Source organism: Antedon mediterranea, chromosome 2 (assembly GCF_964355755.1).
Source record: "Antedon mediterranea chromosome 2, ecAntMedi1.1, whole genome shotgun sequence".
Taxonomy (NCBI): domain Eukaryota; kingdom Metazoa; phylum Echinodermata; class Crinoidea; order Comatulida; family Antedonidae; genus Antedon; species Antedon mediterranea.
Window position 1 is genome coordinate 32,803,178 of NC_092671.1, and position 14,777 is coordinate 32,817,954.

Below are 14,777 nucleotides of genomic sequence, written 5' to 3' on the forward strand. Positions count from 1 at the left end.
TCTTTTAAACTGTATAAATATGCTCAGAAAGTCTTAATTTTGTAATAAATACTGCATTTTTTGCTACCACTATCAAGCAAAATGGCCGCTGCTGGAGTTCCGACGACGGAATTAAATATCTATCCAGTTAAGGAGGATAAGTTTCCTTTTAAAGACTATGTTCCAGAAGAATTGGGATGTTTTTCAATCGATAAGAATTGCAAACCGCATATGGATAACCGAATGTTGAAGTACCTGTATACACCTCCTGGAAGTCAGGGTCACGTATATAATTTGAGAGATGGCTACGATACATTTCATAACCATGACGATCGTTTGACCAAAAAAATCAATAATATCATAAAATGGATTGCGGAAAATAAGAATCTTTTTGAGTTAGAGATGAAGAAAGGTGACGATGATAGCAGACTAATAAAAAGGTAAGAAGAATTACGACGAGTTGGTTATATGCGCTCTGAAAACGACACAAGTATAAGGACGCTTTCCACTTATATAGTTTTGGAACAAGAGAACCAGTGCCAGATGTATCTGGTTATTGAATTAACCGGAGCACTGAATTCTTTCCACGACAGAAAAAAGAATCTAAACAATATAGGCTAGGTCCACTTTTTATCATATTTTTATTCTGGCATCAAATTTTACGTTAAATATATCGGAAATTGACAAGATTATGGGCCCGTAATCTGATTTTACTGTATAAAACAATTGTGTTAAAGTATAAATATATAAATCAATCAATTTCAAGTTTATTTCGGAAATATTTCATCCATATCAAAAACGAACAAACAGAAAAAGAAGAAATAAAATTTTAATTTTTTTTTGTTATTACTAAAACTGTAAAACAAAGACCTCATTGTTAATTCATTCTAAAGCAGCTCTGTCTGCACTATCACACTACTGTGACAAAAAGTGTGATGTGCACAAATATCATTTTTTGTAACATAAAGTTCGATAGTGTAGACAGAGCTTTAGCTGAGCAAGCTTTATTATTTAGTTTAGTTTAGTTATAATGGGAAAGTTTAGGCGATGTGCCTTTTTAAACCCCATATCAACTACATTGTGTCGATGCGATTCTTGAAGGTATTAGCGGTCTCAGAATTGACAACGTCGGCTGGTAAACTGTTCCAATGGTTTATTACTCGTTGCGAGAAGGTATGTCTTCTACAGTTCAATCCTTTATGGAAAGTAGGCTTGAAAAATCTCAGGTGATGCCCTCGAGTAATTCTGCTAATGTTACTTCTCATTTGGAAAAAGTCATCCTTGGCTACACCCTCGAAACCTTTAACAATTTTATATGCTTCAATCAGGTCACCTCGAATTCTTCTGTCATACAAGGTTGTTAGGCCAAGAAACTTTAAACGATCTTCATATGAATATGAACGGATACATGGAACTAATTTAGTCGCACGACGTTGTACTCTTTCAATTACATTTATGTCCTTTTGAAGATACGGATTCCATACTTGAACACAAAATTCGAGATGTGGGCGTACATAATGCTTGTAGATGACGTTAAAACAATCCTTATCCATATATACGAAAGTCCTTCTGATGCTTCTTAAACAGTTCATGGCCCGCTGAGATACTTTGGCGCAGTGTTGGCTTGGTTTACAGTCATTAGTAATTAGTACTCCTAGGTCCTTTATTTTCTCAACTGTTTCCAGTTCAACTTCATCTATTTGGTATTTAAAATGAACATTTGAATGCCCAAAGTGCATCACCATGCATTTGCTTTTATTAAAAGCCAACATCCATTCTTTACTCCACTGCAGTGCATTGTTTAAAGATTCTTGTAATAATTGCCCATCATTTCTGTTGTTAACTACTGAGTAGATCTTTGTATCATCAGCAAATAGCTTTATATGACTAGACACATACTTTGGTAGGTCATTTATATATAATGCAAACAATGTAGGGCCCAACACCGAGCCTTGTGGAACTCCACTAATTACATCAGCCCAACTGGAAGAAGCATGACGCACTTTGACTCTTTGTTGTCTGTTATCAAGAAAATCTTTAATCCATAATAACAATTGACCTTTGATTCCATAGCTCTCCAATTTCATGAGTAATCTCCTATGAGGAACGCTGTCGAAAGCTTTACTATAGTCCAAAAATATGACATCAACATTATTGTTGTCATCCAAAGCCTTAGTAACATCTTCCATAAATTCTAAAAGATTTGTCAGACATGATTTCTTCTCAACAAAACCATGTTGCTCTGTTGTTAGTATTGCATTGTTCTTAACATGTCGTAGTATGTTGTTACGAATAATATGTTCAAAGATCTTGCAAATAATACATGTCAGGCTTATCGGTCGATAATTGGACGCTTGTGATTTGCTGCCTTTCTTAAAGATCGGAGAGACATCAGCTCGTTTCCATATTTTTGGTAGCTTACCTTCCTCTGTAGACTTCTTGAATAAAAAATACAAGGGTTCTGATAACTCCTCAGCACACTTGTTAAGTAGACATGGATTGATGTTGTCTGGACCAGGACTTTTATCGATTTTCAAACCTCGGAGTTGCTTAAAAACATCTTCTTGGGAGAACTCAATATTTTCAACTGATTTGTCACAAGTATCATAATTAAAATTGGTTATGTCTTCGTCAGGATCTTCTTTGGTGAAAAATGTTTGGAAGCATTTGTTGAGTTCCTCACTAATTTCGTAGTCAGTTTCCAAGGTTAGCCCATCATTATTTACTAATTTTGTTATTCCAGTCTTTACTTTCTGTTTCGATCTAACATACTTATGAAAGTTCTTTGGTTTGTTTTTGAATTCCATCAAGATTTTTTTTTCGAAGGTAGCTTGAGCGTTCCTTACAGCTTGCCTAGTACGATTGTTCTGTTTCTTGTAAGCCATATGATCTCTCTCGTTTTGTGTTTCTCTGAAGCTTTTGTACAGTTGATATTTCTTTTTTACTGATTTTTTAACAGCTGATGTCATCCAGGGTTTATTCTGACCTTTACTACGAGTACTCCCAAATGTAGGAATATATAACTCAGTCATATTACACAATACTTCATTAATACTGTTGTACATTTCATCGGTAGTTTGATTATCAAATTCATCGGACCAATTGATATTACTCAGTTCACGCTTTATGCTTATATAATCGCCTTTGTTGTAGTTGTGAAATGACTTGGTTTCCTTACTGGGAATATCAAGTTTATAGACGTACTGCCAAAACAAACAATCGTGGTCACTTTTCCCTAAAGGGGGTAAATGTAGTAGGTTAGATACCTTAAAATCATCATCAGTAATAATAAGGTCCAATTGGGATGATCTTTGTCCCTCTCTGTGTCGCGTATTACTCTTGACATGTTGCACCAAGTATAAATCGTTGATTATTTCAAAAAAAGTGTTTGATGGATGTGTAACGCTAGCATTAACCAACATATCCTTCCAATTAATTTCTTTAAGGTTAAAATCTCCAATTATCAACACGTGGTCAGATTGTACTGATTCAATAAAGCGTAGTTGGTAAAACAATTGCTCATTTTCATCAGGTGTGTTGTACATACTCCTATAGCAAAGACCTATCAGAACTTTATTATGTTTATCAACTTCCACAGTACACCATAGCGATTCAGGATTTAATTGACACAATTCATTACAAATGGTAACATGTAGTTTCTCATTAACATATAATAACAATCCACCATGCGCTTTATTCGCTCTTTCCTTGCGAAACAAATTGTAACCTTTCATTGCTATTTCAGCGTCTAGCACATTATCGCTCAACCATGTTTCAGTAATACCAATTATGTGCGGTTTCCTTTCTTCTATCAAAACAAAAAATTCGCTTCGTTTGTTCAAAAACCCTTCTGCGTTGGTATAAAAACAACTTAAATATTCTTCTTGGGGTGCAAGTTCAAAATCGTGTTCAACAAAAGTATTGTCTCTGAACGAAATATCTTCTTCTAAGTCAAAATCTTCTTGTAAAAATAAAGGTGCTGTGCGATTAGGTTCATTTATATTCTTAGTGGTCACGAAAGGATTGCACTGATACAATCTTCCTCTTCCTTATAATAACGTTCTCACCTTTATCTCTACGTAGCCTTAACTGAGCTCTCAATTTACTACTTTCTTCTCTTTGAGATGGTGTGAGATCCGGTGTGAGGAATATTCTATCGTAGCCTTTATTTACCGCTTGCTTTAAGCCCTTAGCTTTTTTCAGAATTTCTCTCTTGACTTCAACTCCATCTACAGTTATTCGAAGCAATCGTGGTTTCTCATCATTTCGCTTAGTTCCAAGTCTAATCGGTTTTGATATTGTCGTATTTACATTCAGAAAATTAAGTACTTCAGTAGCCTTTACTCTATCTTGTTCCTTCCTCGCATCTACGTCATCAGTTCCCACTTCCGGCACATTATGCAATATGATATTATTTTCTCTTCTTTGTCTATCAAATCTCTCATCTATGTAGACTTTCACTTTTTCTTCCACTATCTTCTCAATATTCTCATCTTTTTTTTCTATAGATTCAACAAGTTTCTGAATTGTCATAGTGATATTATCTAACCGTTCAGTTAGTTTCACAAAGTTCTCTTCACCACTTGGCCTATTTTCGCCATCTTTAACCAACTTAGAAACTTGGCCTGAGCAGCTATCACAAAACCACATTAGATTCTGTCTACCCTTTTCAAGGGCCTTATATTCAGAATTATTCATACCTGAACAGGTTTGATGTGTCCATTCTAAACATTTCTGGCATTCAATTGACTTTTCTCCACCAATAATGTCGTCCTTACAACAATTACACTTCACAGTTTCATTGTCGCTGTTCCCGGTAGCTAGGCCTACGTTATCACTCACATGTCTGCTGTCGCGACGACTCTTGTCGCGAGTCCCACCACTCGGCGCTGATTTTACGCTACCGCGACTTGGGCCTGAATTTTTATTACTCATAATCTTAAAACAGGTTTCGAGTTCGTATATCTAATACGTGTAGTAGTATATAGGGTTTATTTAACACACACACCGCACAAAACAAACTCAAATTTAATAGCAGTCTGTCCGCCTAGCCAGAACGGAAGGTGCCTGTCACGATAAATATGGTCCGGGGCCAAAATCGGTCCGGCCGGACCAGTTTTGGCTCTAAAATTGTGGCCAAAAGCAGTCCGCCACTGCCAAAATCGGTCCGGGCTTTTCTTCTGTCGATTTTAATTGAATTACTAGGCCTATGATGCTGTTTTAAATTGTTTATGGCTATAAAAATATCCCATGATATATATTAGTAAGTTATCTTGTCGGATAAATACTATAAATAAATGTATTTTATCTAAAAACATGACTTAGGTGTTCACTCATATTTTACGGCCTGCCACACACTCACATGAACGGGTATGAGACGCTGATATTGCCAGCTAGATTTGATTTATGATTGAGGCCTTTTTCCTTCCTCAGCCTAATCAATATTGGATAATTTTTTTCTAATAATTGTATTGAATTGATATATTGATTGATTAACCATGAATAATTAATAAATTAAATTGTTTTTAACATCATGGGGAAACGAAGATGTTAAAAAAGAACAAAATGGATTAAAAACAGGCAGAGATACATATTGTATACAAAAAGCCTAACAATTAGTACTTATTATTGATGAGTTACTACTAATAATGATAATAAAAAAAACAGGCTTAATTTATAATATTAAAATAACAAATAAAACCCCATAGTTTTCAATATAATGACTAATCATGGCCTTTTTTTTTAATGATATATACATTATGACTCATATTGCGCACCATATATTTGTAAGACCGGACCATATTTGGCGGCCAAAAACAGTCCTACTGCCCGGACCGATTTTATCCAGGCCGGACCAGTTTTGGCGGCCAAAATTGGTCCGGCCGGACAGGTTTTGGCAGCCATAAATGGTCCCCCGGACTGATTTTGGCAGCCAAAACTGGTCCGCCGGACCGATTTTGGCCCGGACTAATTTTGGCGTGACATGCCTATTATGACAAATAAGACGTCATAGCAACATTCCATTTCAGATGAACCACAATCATGTGACATGAATTACATTTTCAACTAAAGTGCTTGAATTGTAGTAAAAATGGGCGTGTTTTACGTGTGACGGATGCATCATATACCATAACCTAAGTCGTAATCTAACCTTCCACGATGCAGGCGCCACACAATGATCTGTATTATTATAGAATTATGCCTATGATACTGAACACATTATAGATACAGAATCGAGTGACATTGTGTGTGTGCGTGCAATTAATGCAAACATTTTTAGCACGCGACTCTACAGCTTACTATGTCGGTCGGTCGGTTGGTCGGTCGGTTGGTAAACACAATCTCAAATTTGACCACGCGACAGCAGCCATGTACATGGCCTTGTTTTAAGATCGCAAACGTCGAAATACTCTCATTTCAGAATTTTAATTAAAAGTAGGCCTAGGCCTATATAGATTAACTTTATTCGTATACTTTTTTACTAGTTTAAATACAGACTTTGTATGTCGCCGAGGACATTTGGGGACAATAATGTACACACCATACAAACGAGAAGGATGGAAAATGGCTGTGATGTTGTTCGGTGGCACGTATTACATAAGTGAAGTGATAACAGAAGAGAAAAAAGCTTATGAGGAAAACAGGACGGACATTGAAAGAAGAATGGAGTATGTGGGATATAAGTTTGAGCAATGTATTACTAGTCGGGGTATGTAAAACCGGTTTTCCACTTGACAAATGAGTCAGCCGATTCTGCTACTGTCCATATATGTATGTTAAAAGTACAGTATTTATGCAGACAGCATACACTTTATATAGTTATACAGATACATACCTATTGACAGTAGCAGAATCGGGTCAATGAGTATTAATATTTTCATCTAATTTTTGTGAAAATTGAATTGAAAAGAAGGCTTTATGTCCACAGATTATTTATTCTATTTCTTCTTTTGTATTTTCTAACAAGTAAAAAGCTGATTTTCATAAAATACACCCGTTAAATTTGAAGAATGTTGGTTGGTGTTTTGCTATGTTAAATCCAAAAAACGATAAGTGTTTCCCTTTGTTAAGAGAATTCTTAATGTATAAGGGTAAGTACTGTTTAGCCTAAGTGTGATTGGTGAATACGGTCACAGGGTCCACCACCTCGGTCTCAACTTGAACTTATAACCATGAGTCTGATTTGAGGAAGTGGAGTATATCATTCTCTATCGCTAGAGGTACTGTATTATATAGAAATCTTCTCGCCGCGCCTGAAAACGCATATTTTCAATATTCAATCAAAGCGTGTCATGGGAATTATGGGAGTGAATAGGCTTACGCGCCGCGTACGACGTGTGTTTCACTGTTTTTATTTCGCATTTAAAAGTTTTACTATAAGTTCAACACAGAGCCAGAGAGAAATCGAACATTTCTTTATAAAATAGTTATTTGATTACCTAAAAAAAACTAGAAATGGACAGCGATTGATATACTGCAGTCGTGGATATACGGTTTAGGGTGGTGTTTTCCATGCCAAAATGAATTTTTATGCTCGTACAAACTCTCTCGCCTATCCATCGTTTCCCTATTCTTTGGTCTTCACTTCCTTCCTCACTTAAAGACTCGTCTTTCCTCTCTGCTCTTTCTGTTTTCAGTTAAAACAACATTTTACTGATTATATACCATAATACGAATCCTGTATACATTTTATTTTACTAGTTCTATAATATGTTTTTAAATTTGTAAAAATGTATATTTTATATTGATAAATAATTCTATGTAGTTAAGTGTTTCTGTGGCCCCAAACATATCATGTTATGGTGACTCTGTGTTGCTTTTGGGGTCACAGAACATTTTTATAACGTCGAATAAATAAATGAAATGAAAACAAGATTTCCTTGCGGAATTCAAAGAGGGCGGTGGTTCATTGCGTGCGCGCGCCAAGTGCGTGTTCTATCTACGCTAGCCTTAGCAACTTTTTGTAGCGACGGCCATGGAGATCGATTCATAGGCGCGGCGCGGCGCGCCTAGGCTACATGAACTTCAAAGGTAAGCATCGTTATAACAAAATTATCCGTAATTTTACGTGTTTTTTATTGGTTATTTGGCAAATTTCTTACAAAATATGTGGTGATAGTGATTAATAAAGGTTCAATATTATATACACCTACTCAAATATTTTACACATCTAAGCCTACTAAAGATTACCGAAATTTTATAATTTATTTTATATTTAATAAAAATAAAATCCTAACCTACTAGCTAGGGCCTAGGCCTAGGCTTAGCCCTCTCTGTACTCTCTCATCTGTATTGTATGTAAACGATTCTTCTTGTGGCCCTGGGCGGGCCTAGGCATAGCTAGAGTAATCGAGTCTTTTTTTTTTGGTGGGGGGGGGGGGGGGGGGGGTGGGGGGCGGAGATTTGTACCGAAGTTTTTGCATTGTGCTCGCCTATGTCAGAATTAACCATAATTTATATGTAGGCCTAGGGTAGGCCTAGGCCTAGATTGTTCTTATAGATTATGCCCGGACGAATAAGGAATTTATTTAAAAGGAGTGGTAAAAAATGGTAATTTTACTAGTTATTTCACACATAAAAGTATGAAAGAAGTATCTAAAATGAAAATAAAAGAAACAATCATTAATCTGGTATAGGCCTAGACATTTTTAAATACTGGACGTTATTTACCAACAGGCACTCTCGTTTCAATACTTTCTTTAACAAGTATTTCCGATGTTGCTTCTGTTCCATAAAACCTGATAATGATAACAATACAACTACAGGCTACCAGGTTTGGGTCAAGATACCATCGCATATCCGTGTTATCATTTTAAAACTGATATACGGCATTGCTTTTGACCCAATCCAACGTGACTTCATTGGTTACAATCCAGACCCAACGTTGGACATCTCAATCAGGCAATACGCCAGAGCTCTGGTCATCTTGGACAACAGCTGTCTGAACGATAACATCTCCAATGCCATGGGTATCACCAATTCAGAACCCGATCACATTGCCGCACTAAACATCATCAGAAAGTGTTTCAACATGGACGCAATCAACTCGGTTCCATCACTCATTCAACCACTTGTTGTTGTTAAAGGTCAGTTTGCCAACTCTGTGGTAAAGAATGTTGGTTCAGTCCATGCAAGAGTCATGTCATGAAAACACATTGTGCGATTGAAACCCACCAGATGTCCAGCGTGTCTATCAACAGCATCATTGCAAAATGGCTTCGAAGAAGACCTGAACGTGTCATCAGTACCGAACCATTCCACTTGTGTTTAAATACCATGTCATACAAGGTACCCACCTGCATGGCATTATAATATTAACACATTATAAAACATGTATTTGATACGTTTACCGATGCATACTAATAAATATTTCTTTTGAAAAATAAAAGCTTCGTTTTATTTGAATCTCTTTATTACAGCACATGAATACGACACCGTTGGGAAATACGGATAGTTCCCTAAAAACTAGACCAAAGCATGAACAAGTTAACAAGGTAATGTTCAAAACCACGTCTAATGAAACTGCTCTTTAGAATATCTGCACTGATAACAGCAATGGATTTCTCTTTCAAACAATCAATCGATTAATGAACTAAATAGCTTACTAATTGTCTTGCTATAAACATTTGTGTTCTTTCTTTTTATAGGCACTTCAATTATGTTATCGATCGTTGTTCCTGCCATCCAGACCCGATACCACCCCTCCTTTATACACATCGGCCATCTACTACAACAACAAACTGGTTATAAGCTTCTTGTTCAATCACTTGCAGTCTTCAGTGCATATCATCTTTGAAAGTGAACAAGCCCGATCAATCTTTGTAATGCTTGCCAGAATGTGGATGCTATTTGCTGACAGCAATGGTGTTGGGAACCAAAGTGTGACAACATTAAATGAAACACCAGCATCTGATGCATACTGGTTGCTGTACCATATTTACCAAGCTCTGTGTGGTTGGATGCATCTCGTTATTCCCAACCTGAGCCGGCAAACTGCTGTAATGTCTCTCCTAGGTGAAGATAGTGACACTTCACGAGCTTTGTGCCTATCATATTCCGTCAGAAGTCATCATTACACCACCAGCTTTCAAAATGATGTATATGCCCCAGTTGTTGATACGGATGATTATGACACCACTTCGTCGACTGCTTCATTCAACGGAGAATGGAAAAGTAATTTGTGCATTTATTACCACGACAAAGAAACATCCAAGTCTTCGTTATGCGTAGAGTGGCAGAATATATCGGTATCGTACCAAGGCCAGGGAATATTAACATCAGCATATAACTTCAGTCTGCCTGACCATCTTTCGATGTTAGATTCAATACTACCAACCGATCTTCCAATATTATCAGTTGAAGATGTATACCCATTACCGGTAAACATTTTACATTTTCTTTCTTTTTTTGATATTTATTTATAAATCTAAATCTAAACCAAAAGTAACCTCATTGTTTTTATTTCTCAGGTGACGCTTGGAAAAGGTTCGTACGGCGAAGTATCTTTATATCGAATGAATTCTTTAGATGGCCCTCTTGTTGCTGTGAAATCTTGCATGGCCCCAACGGACAAATCGAAGCAACCGATGTATGAGTTTTTAGTGACACTCGAAGCCGTGGACAAATGATGCTATCAAGGGACAGCAGATTATTCCCATTCATTTATGGCATTTGCAAGAGAGGTTTATTTGAAAGAAGAAAGAAGATCGTCATCGAGTATGTGGGAGATCCAGCACGTCTCCAGTCTGTGACTCTATCTAAAGCCATCAAATTGCAAGACCCACAACTGAGTCTCATAGAAGGTCTCCACATAGCGGTAGATATAGCAGAGGGAGTTGGAATAATGCAAGCACACGGAATCATCCACAATGATCTAGCTACTAGGAACGTTCTTGTCCACCATAATGGTGACAGATGGGGTGCCAAAATTATTGACTTTGGCGCTGTCTGTAATGTGAACGCTTCATTCGACATGTTTCAGCTGAACAAAACCCCAGCTGCAAATAGAGAAAGTGCAACGTCTTCCCACAGAGAGCATGCACCGGAGCTTCATTTCCTGAATTCACCCCCGTCATTTAAATCAGACATTTATAGTCTTGGAATAATGTTCGTCGTCATGGGTACTATTTTATATATGAAACCTCTTCTTGAAATAGGCAAGCAGTGCACTGATCGTGATCCAGACCGCCGCCCTGCCATTAATGATATTGTTAGCATGTTGAAAAACAATATCAACACTTTGTAATTCACTCAGCTGTTCCATAAAGCAATTACATTATTTTAATAAAATGCAATCAATCTAATAATAATTTCAATTCAATAATAATTTTTACGAAATATCACAATGTACTTTTAAATTATTTACTTTCTACACATCATTAAAATGTATAATATTATCAGAAATTGGTTAAGCAAATAAATATATTATTTTTATAACTACTAATTACATGAATTAAATGGTTTTTATTTTGATTTTTTTTGTTGATCTCTACAAGCAATGCTGACATTTTATCAACCTATTTTTTAATTGTGTATTGTACTTCTTTAAAGCTGAACGACACTCTTGGTGGTTCAAAAATAGAACACCTCATAGGATCCTAAAGAGAAGCCTTATTTCACCATCTACATTTAAATCGAATGTTCATAGCCTAGTCATCATTTTTATACAGCTCACTATGTCGGTCGGTTGGTCGGTCGGTCGGAAACACTAACTTGAGCACGCATCTTTATATCTTTTTAGCTCTGTAATATAAATTTTCACTGTATACATATTTGTTTTATTATATTTAGATTTCAACACAATATCAAAATATTTTCTATAATCTTTTTACTTCAGACTGTGCAATATCCCTTATATATAGTTATTGATAGATAGATAATATAACCTGTATCATATTGTTGATCATTGCAATAAAAGTGGGTTGCCCCCACAAAAGAAAAAAAAAATTGAGCACGCGACTGCAGCCATGTATATGGCCTTGTTGTTCTAAACATACGTGCTTTGTTGGATACTTGCTTACTTGCTGATTACGTTCCGCGAATTCGTATGCCGGGTTATTCTTGGTTTTAAGACGACATTTGGCTATTATATGTGCCCTGCCCCTCCCGGTATTGGCTAAATTAATACAATGAATAATCAAATTGGTTTATGAGAGAAGTGTATTAAATTTTGAAAGCTAAAAAAACACAAAAAAAAGGAAATGTCTCGAAGCACTGAGAAAACAAAAAAGGCTAGGGTTACTGTGTTTTTTTAAAATATTAAAATGGTTTTTGTGTCAAGTATTAATTCAAACATGATGTTCATCATGGAATTTGTGATTGTGTTATTATTTGGGAGCTATTTTAGAGACAGGTAAATTACTATTTCTCTTTTGTTCTGCATAGAGTGAGGAAGTAAATCATTTTTCCGTTCAGTTTTGTATGGCATACACATTTAAGTTCAAACTGAAAACAATTCTAAATAAATGTTGAAAGCTTTAAAGAACAACTATAATGATATGTAAAAGTAAAAACAGTTATTTTAAAATTAATTTTAACGTGCGTTAATAAAATGTCATCCTGACCGTAAGATTATTAACCAAGAAAGTTCATGTTCTTGTGGATCCAAAATGGTTTCTTCTATTTCAAAATCCAGTTACCGATTCACCAATGAGATATTTCCCTTAAATCCTAAGGATTTCCCTTAAATCAACGCTGGTCTAATAGTCAGCTCAACCATCTATTGGCTAATAAATGCCCAACCATGTTTAGGAAATGTGTTTATAAAATAGTTGGTTATTTTGAATGTTCCAACATTGGTTAATTTTTAATGCTCAACTATTGGATACAGTTTTACTATTCCAACATTGGGTAATTTCAAAGCTCAACTATTGGGTAATTTTCACAGTTATGTCTGTTAGCATTGTATACCAACGTTGGTAGTTTTATTTGCTCAACTTCTGGGTATTGTTAATTTACCATTTTATTGGTAAATGCTTCATATTGATTGTGAAATTGTTGCCTCTGGTTAAATTATTGAATAAAATGAAAACAACAAAAAACATTAAACATTAAAATCTCTTAACACTTTTATTTAAAACAATATAGGCATAGACCTAACTGCCACCAGGCATGACACTGTTTTCACAAAAAGCAGTATGTTTTGATACATGATTCACTATATTTAGAGGTTCATGATATAAAAAAAGCCACAATCTTGTATTTTTAATCAAAAAAATGTTTTGTACAGTATACATATTAAACCTTTTCAATAAAACCGCTGCAATGTAATGTTTTAAAATTAGATTTATTAAGACCATTAATTAACTATTGTGTCTAATACTGTCAATGGTAACTGGGTTATATGCCTAAATATGGAAATTTGGGTTATATCAAAATACACCATGTTTTTTTCCTTTTTCTGAATAGTGTAAATTCTGAAGCATAAACGAGTAAATTTCTAGTATTCTTTAACATGATAGGCCTTAAAAAGAAATAATGTTACATTAAATCGTTTTCCTGAAAGAGGTATTCACTTACAAGCATACAATTATTATGTTTTTTTTTTGTTAAACCACCAATAAAGTTCTTAAAACATATTTCTAATTCTAAACATATACACTTGTTTGAATTTCCTAGTCCTAAAGCCCTCAATGAGAAACTTTTAACATTATCTTTTGACTAGTTCAAATACAACTTTCAAAACTATTTGCACTTTTCTTGATATTTGCAATCAAGTTAAAATGAATTTTCAGATTTAATAAACAGAACCAAAAAAAGTTAAAGCTTAAAAAAAAAATAGATTAATTAAGACCTTTAATGGTGGTTGTACAAAAAGTGTGATCATGATATATTCAATTAACTATTGTGTCTAATACTGTCAATGGTAACTAGGTTATATGCCTAAATATGGAAATTTGGGTTATATCAAAATACATGTTTTTTTCCCTTTTTATGGATAGTGTAAATTTTGAAGTAAAAGAGAGCCAATTTAAGCAGACTTTTTTAATATTAAAAGTAAATATTTGTATAAAACATTTAACATGATAGGCCTAAAAAATTGTAAAAAATATAATTACTATATTACATTAAATCAGTTTCCTGTTAAGGTATTGTGTTTTTTTTTATTAAACCACCATTAAAGTTCTTAAAACATATTTCTAATTCTTAAACATATCAAAAACAATTTGCTTCAGATTGTGGCTTTAAATTACTCATTTTTACAACACTTGTTTGAATTTCAAAAAAGTCCTAAAGCCCTCAAAGAGGAACTTTTAACATTATCTTTTGACTGCCTATAAATACAACTTTCAAAAAAACATATCAAAATTTGCTTTAGATTGTGGCTTTAAATTACTCATTTTTACAACACTTGTTTGAATTTCAAATAAGCCCTAAAAGCCCTCAATGAGGAACTTTCAACCTTATCTTTTGACTGCTTATAAATGCAACTTTCAAAAAACTTCCAAACCCATTTGCACTTAGCTTGATACTTGCAATCAAGCACAAAGTGTGCCTTGTAGCATACATCAACTGCTTTCAGCAGGGAAGGCTGCTTGATAATTTGTTTTTCATTTACCACAAAGTGCTCCGTACTTGTTAACTTATCAGCTCCAAGAGCCAATATGTAGGGCTGTGGGTGGGTGTGGTGGCTAACATTTTCCAAGTATTGATCAATATTTATTATTTCCTGAAAAAACAAAAACATTTAACTATATAGTTAACTTTAATTAACTTCTTATATTCCAGACTTCAGTCCATAAAACAAAAATAATACAAATAGTAAGAGAAATACTTATTACAATATGAAATAATATAAA

The 14,777-nt window shown here is 34.9% G+C and overlaps 3 protein-coding genes across 4 annotated transcripts in view; 2 read left to right on the forward strand and 1 right to left on the reverse strand.

The window, feature by feature from the left end:
- Positions 1-14,777, forward strand: part of LOC140040831 (decapping and exoribonuclease protein-like) — a 21,988-nt gene continuing 7,211 nt past the window's right edge. Inside the window, exons 1-2 of the mRNA XM_072087065.1 lie at positions 1-419; positions 6,465-6,688. Coding sequence (XP_071943166.1) covers positions 82-419; positions 6,465-6,688 — 562 coding nt within the window. The 5' untranslated portion in view covers positions 1-81. The remainder of the gene's footprint in view (positions 420-6,464; positions 6,689-14,777) is intronic.
- LOC140039840 (uncharacterized) lies at positions 7,977-10,707 on the forward strand. Of its 2 annotated transcripts, none has more exons than XM_072085421.1 (6): positions 7,977-8,010; positions 8,444-8,529; positions 8,656-9,267; positions 9,399-9,473; positions 9,627-10,358; positions 10,449-10,707. In XM_072085421.1, the coding sequence occupies exons 3-6, from the start codon at positions 9,124-9,126 to the stop codon at positions 10,605-10,607; spliced, it is 1,110 nt and encodes a 369-aa protein (XP_071941522.1). In that variant the 5' UTR covers positions 7,977-8,010; positions 8,444-8,529; positions 8,656-9,123; the 3' UTR covers positions 10,608-10,707. The 2 variants fall into 2 exon arrangements, with proteins under 2 accessions (XP_071941522.1, XP_071941523.1); XM_072085422.1 differs by having other exon boundaries at positions 8,656-9,065.
- LOC140041163 (uncharacterized) overlaps positions 14,122-14,777 on the reverse strand; it is a 1,332-nt gene continuing 676 nt past the window's right edge. Inside the window, exon 2 of the mRNA XM_072087586.1 lies at positions 14,122-14,647. Within this exon, the coding sequence (XP_071943687.1) occupies positions 14,321-14,647 (327 nt within the window). The 3' untranslated portion in view covers positions 14,122-14,320. The remainder of the gene's footprint in view (positions 14,648-14,777) is intronic.

What these genes read in the sequence shown, in the direction of transcription:
- LOC140039840 (XM_072085421.1), top strand. Translation starts at nt 9,124, where the DNA reads ATGAAAACACATTGTGCGATTGAAACCCACCAGATGTCCAGCGTGTCT. An exon ending in AGCATGAACAAGTTAACAAG is followed by an intron (nt 9,474 to 9,626) that starts GTAATGTTCAAA and finishes TTCTTTTTATAG; the next exon opens with GCACTTCAATTATGTTATCG. An exon ending in AAGATGTATACCCATTACCG is followed by an intron (nt 10,359 to 10,448) that starts GTAAACATTTTA and finishes TTTATTTCTCAG; the next exon opens with GTGACGCTTGGAAAAGGTTC.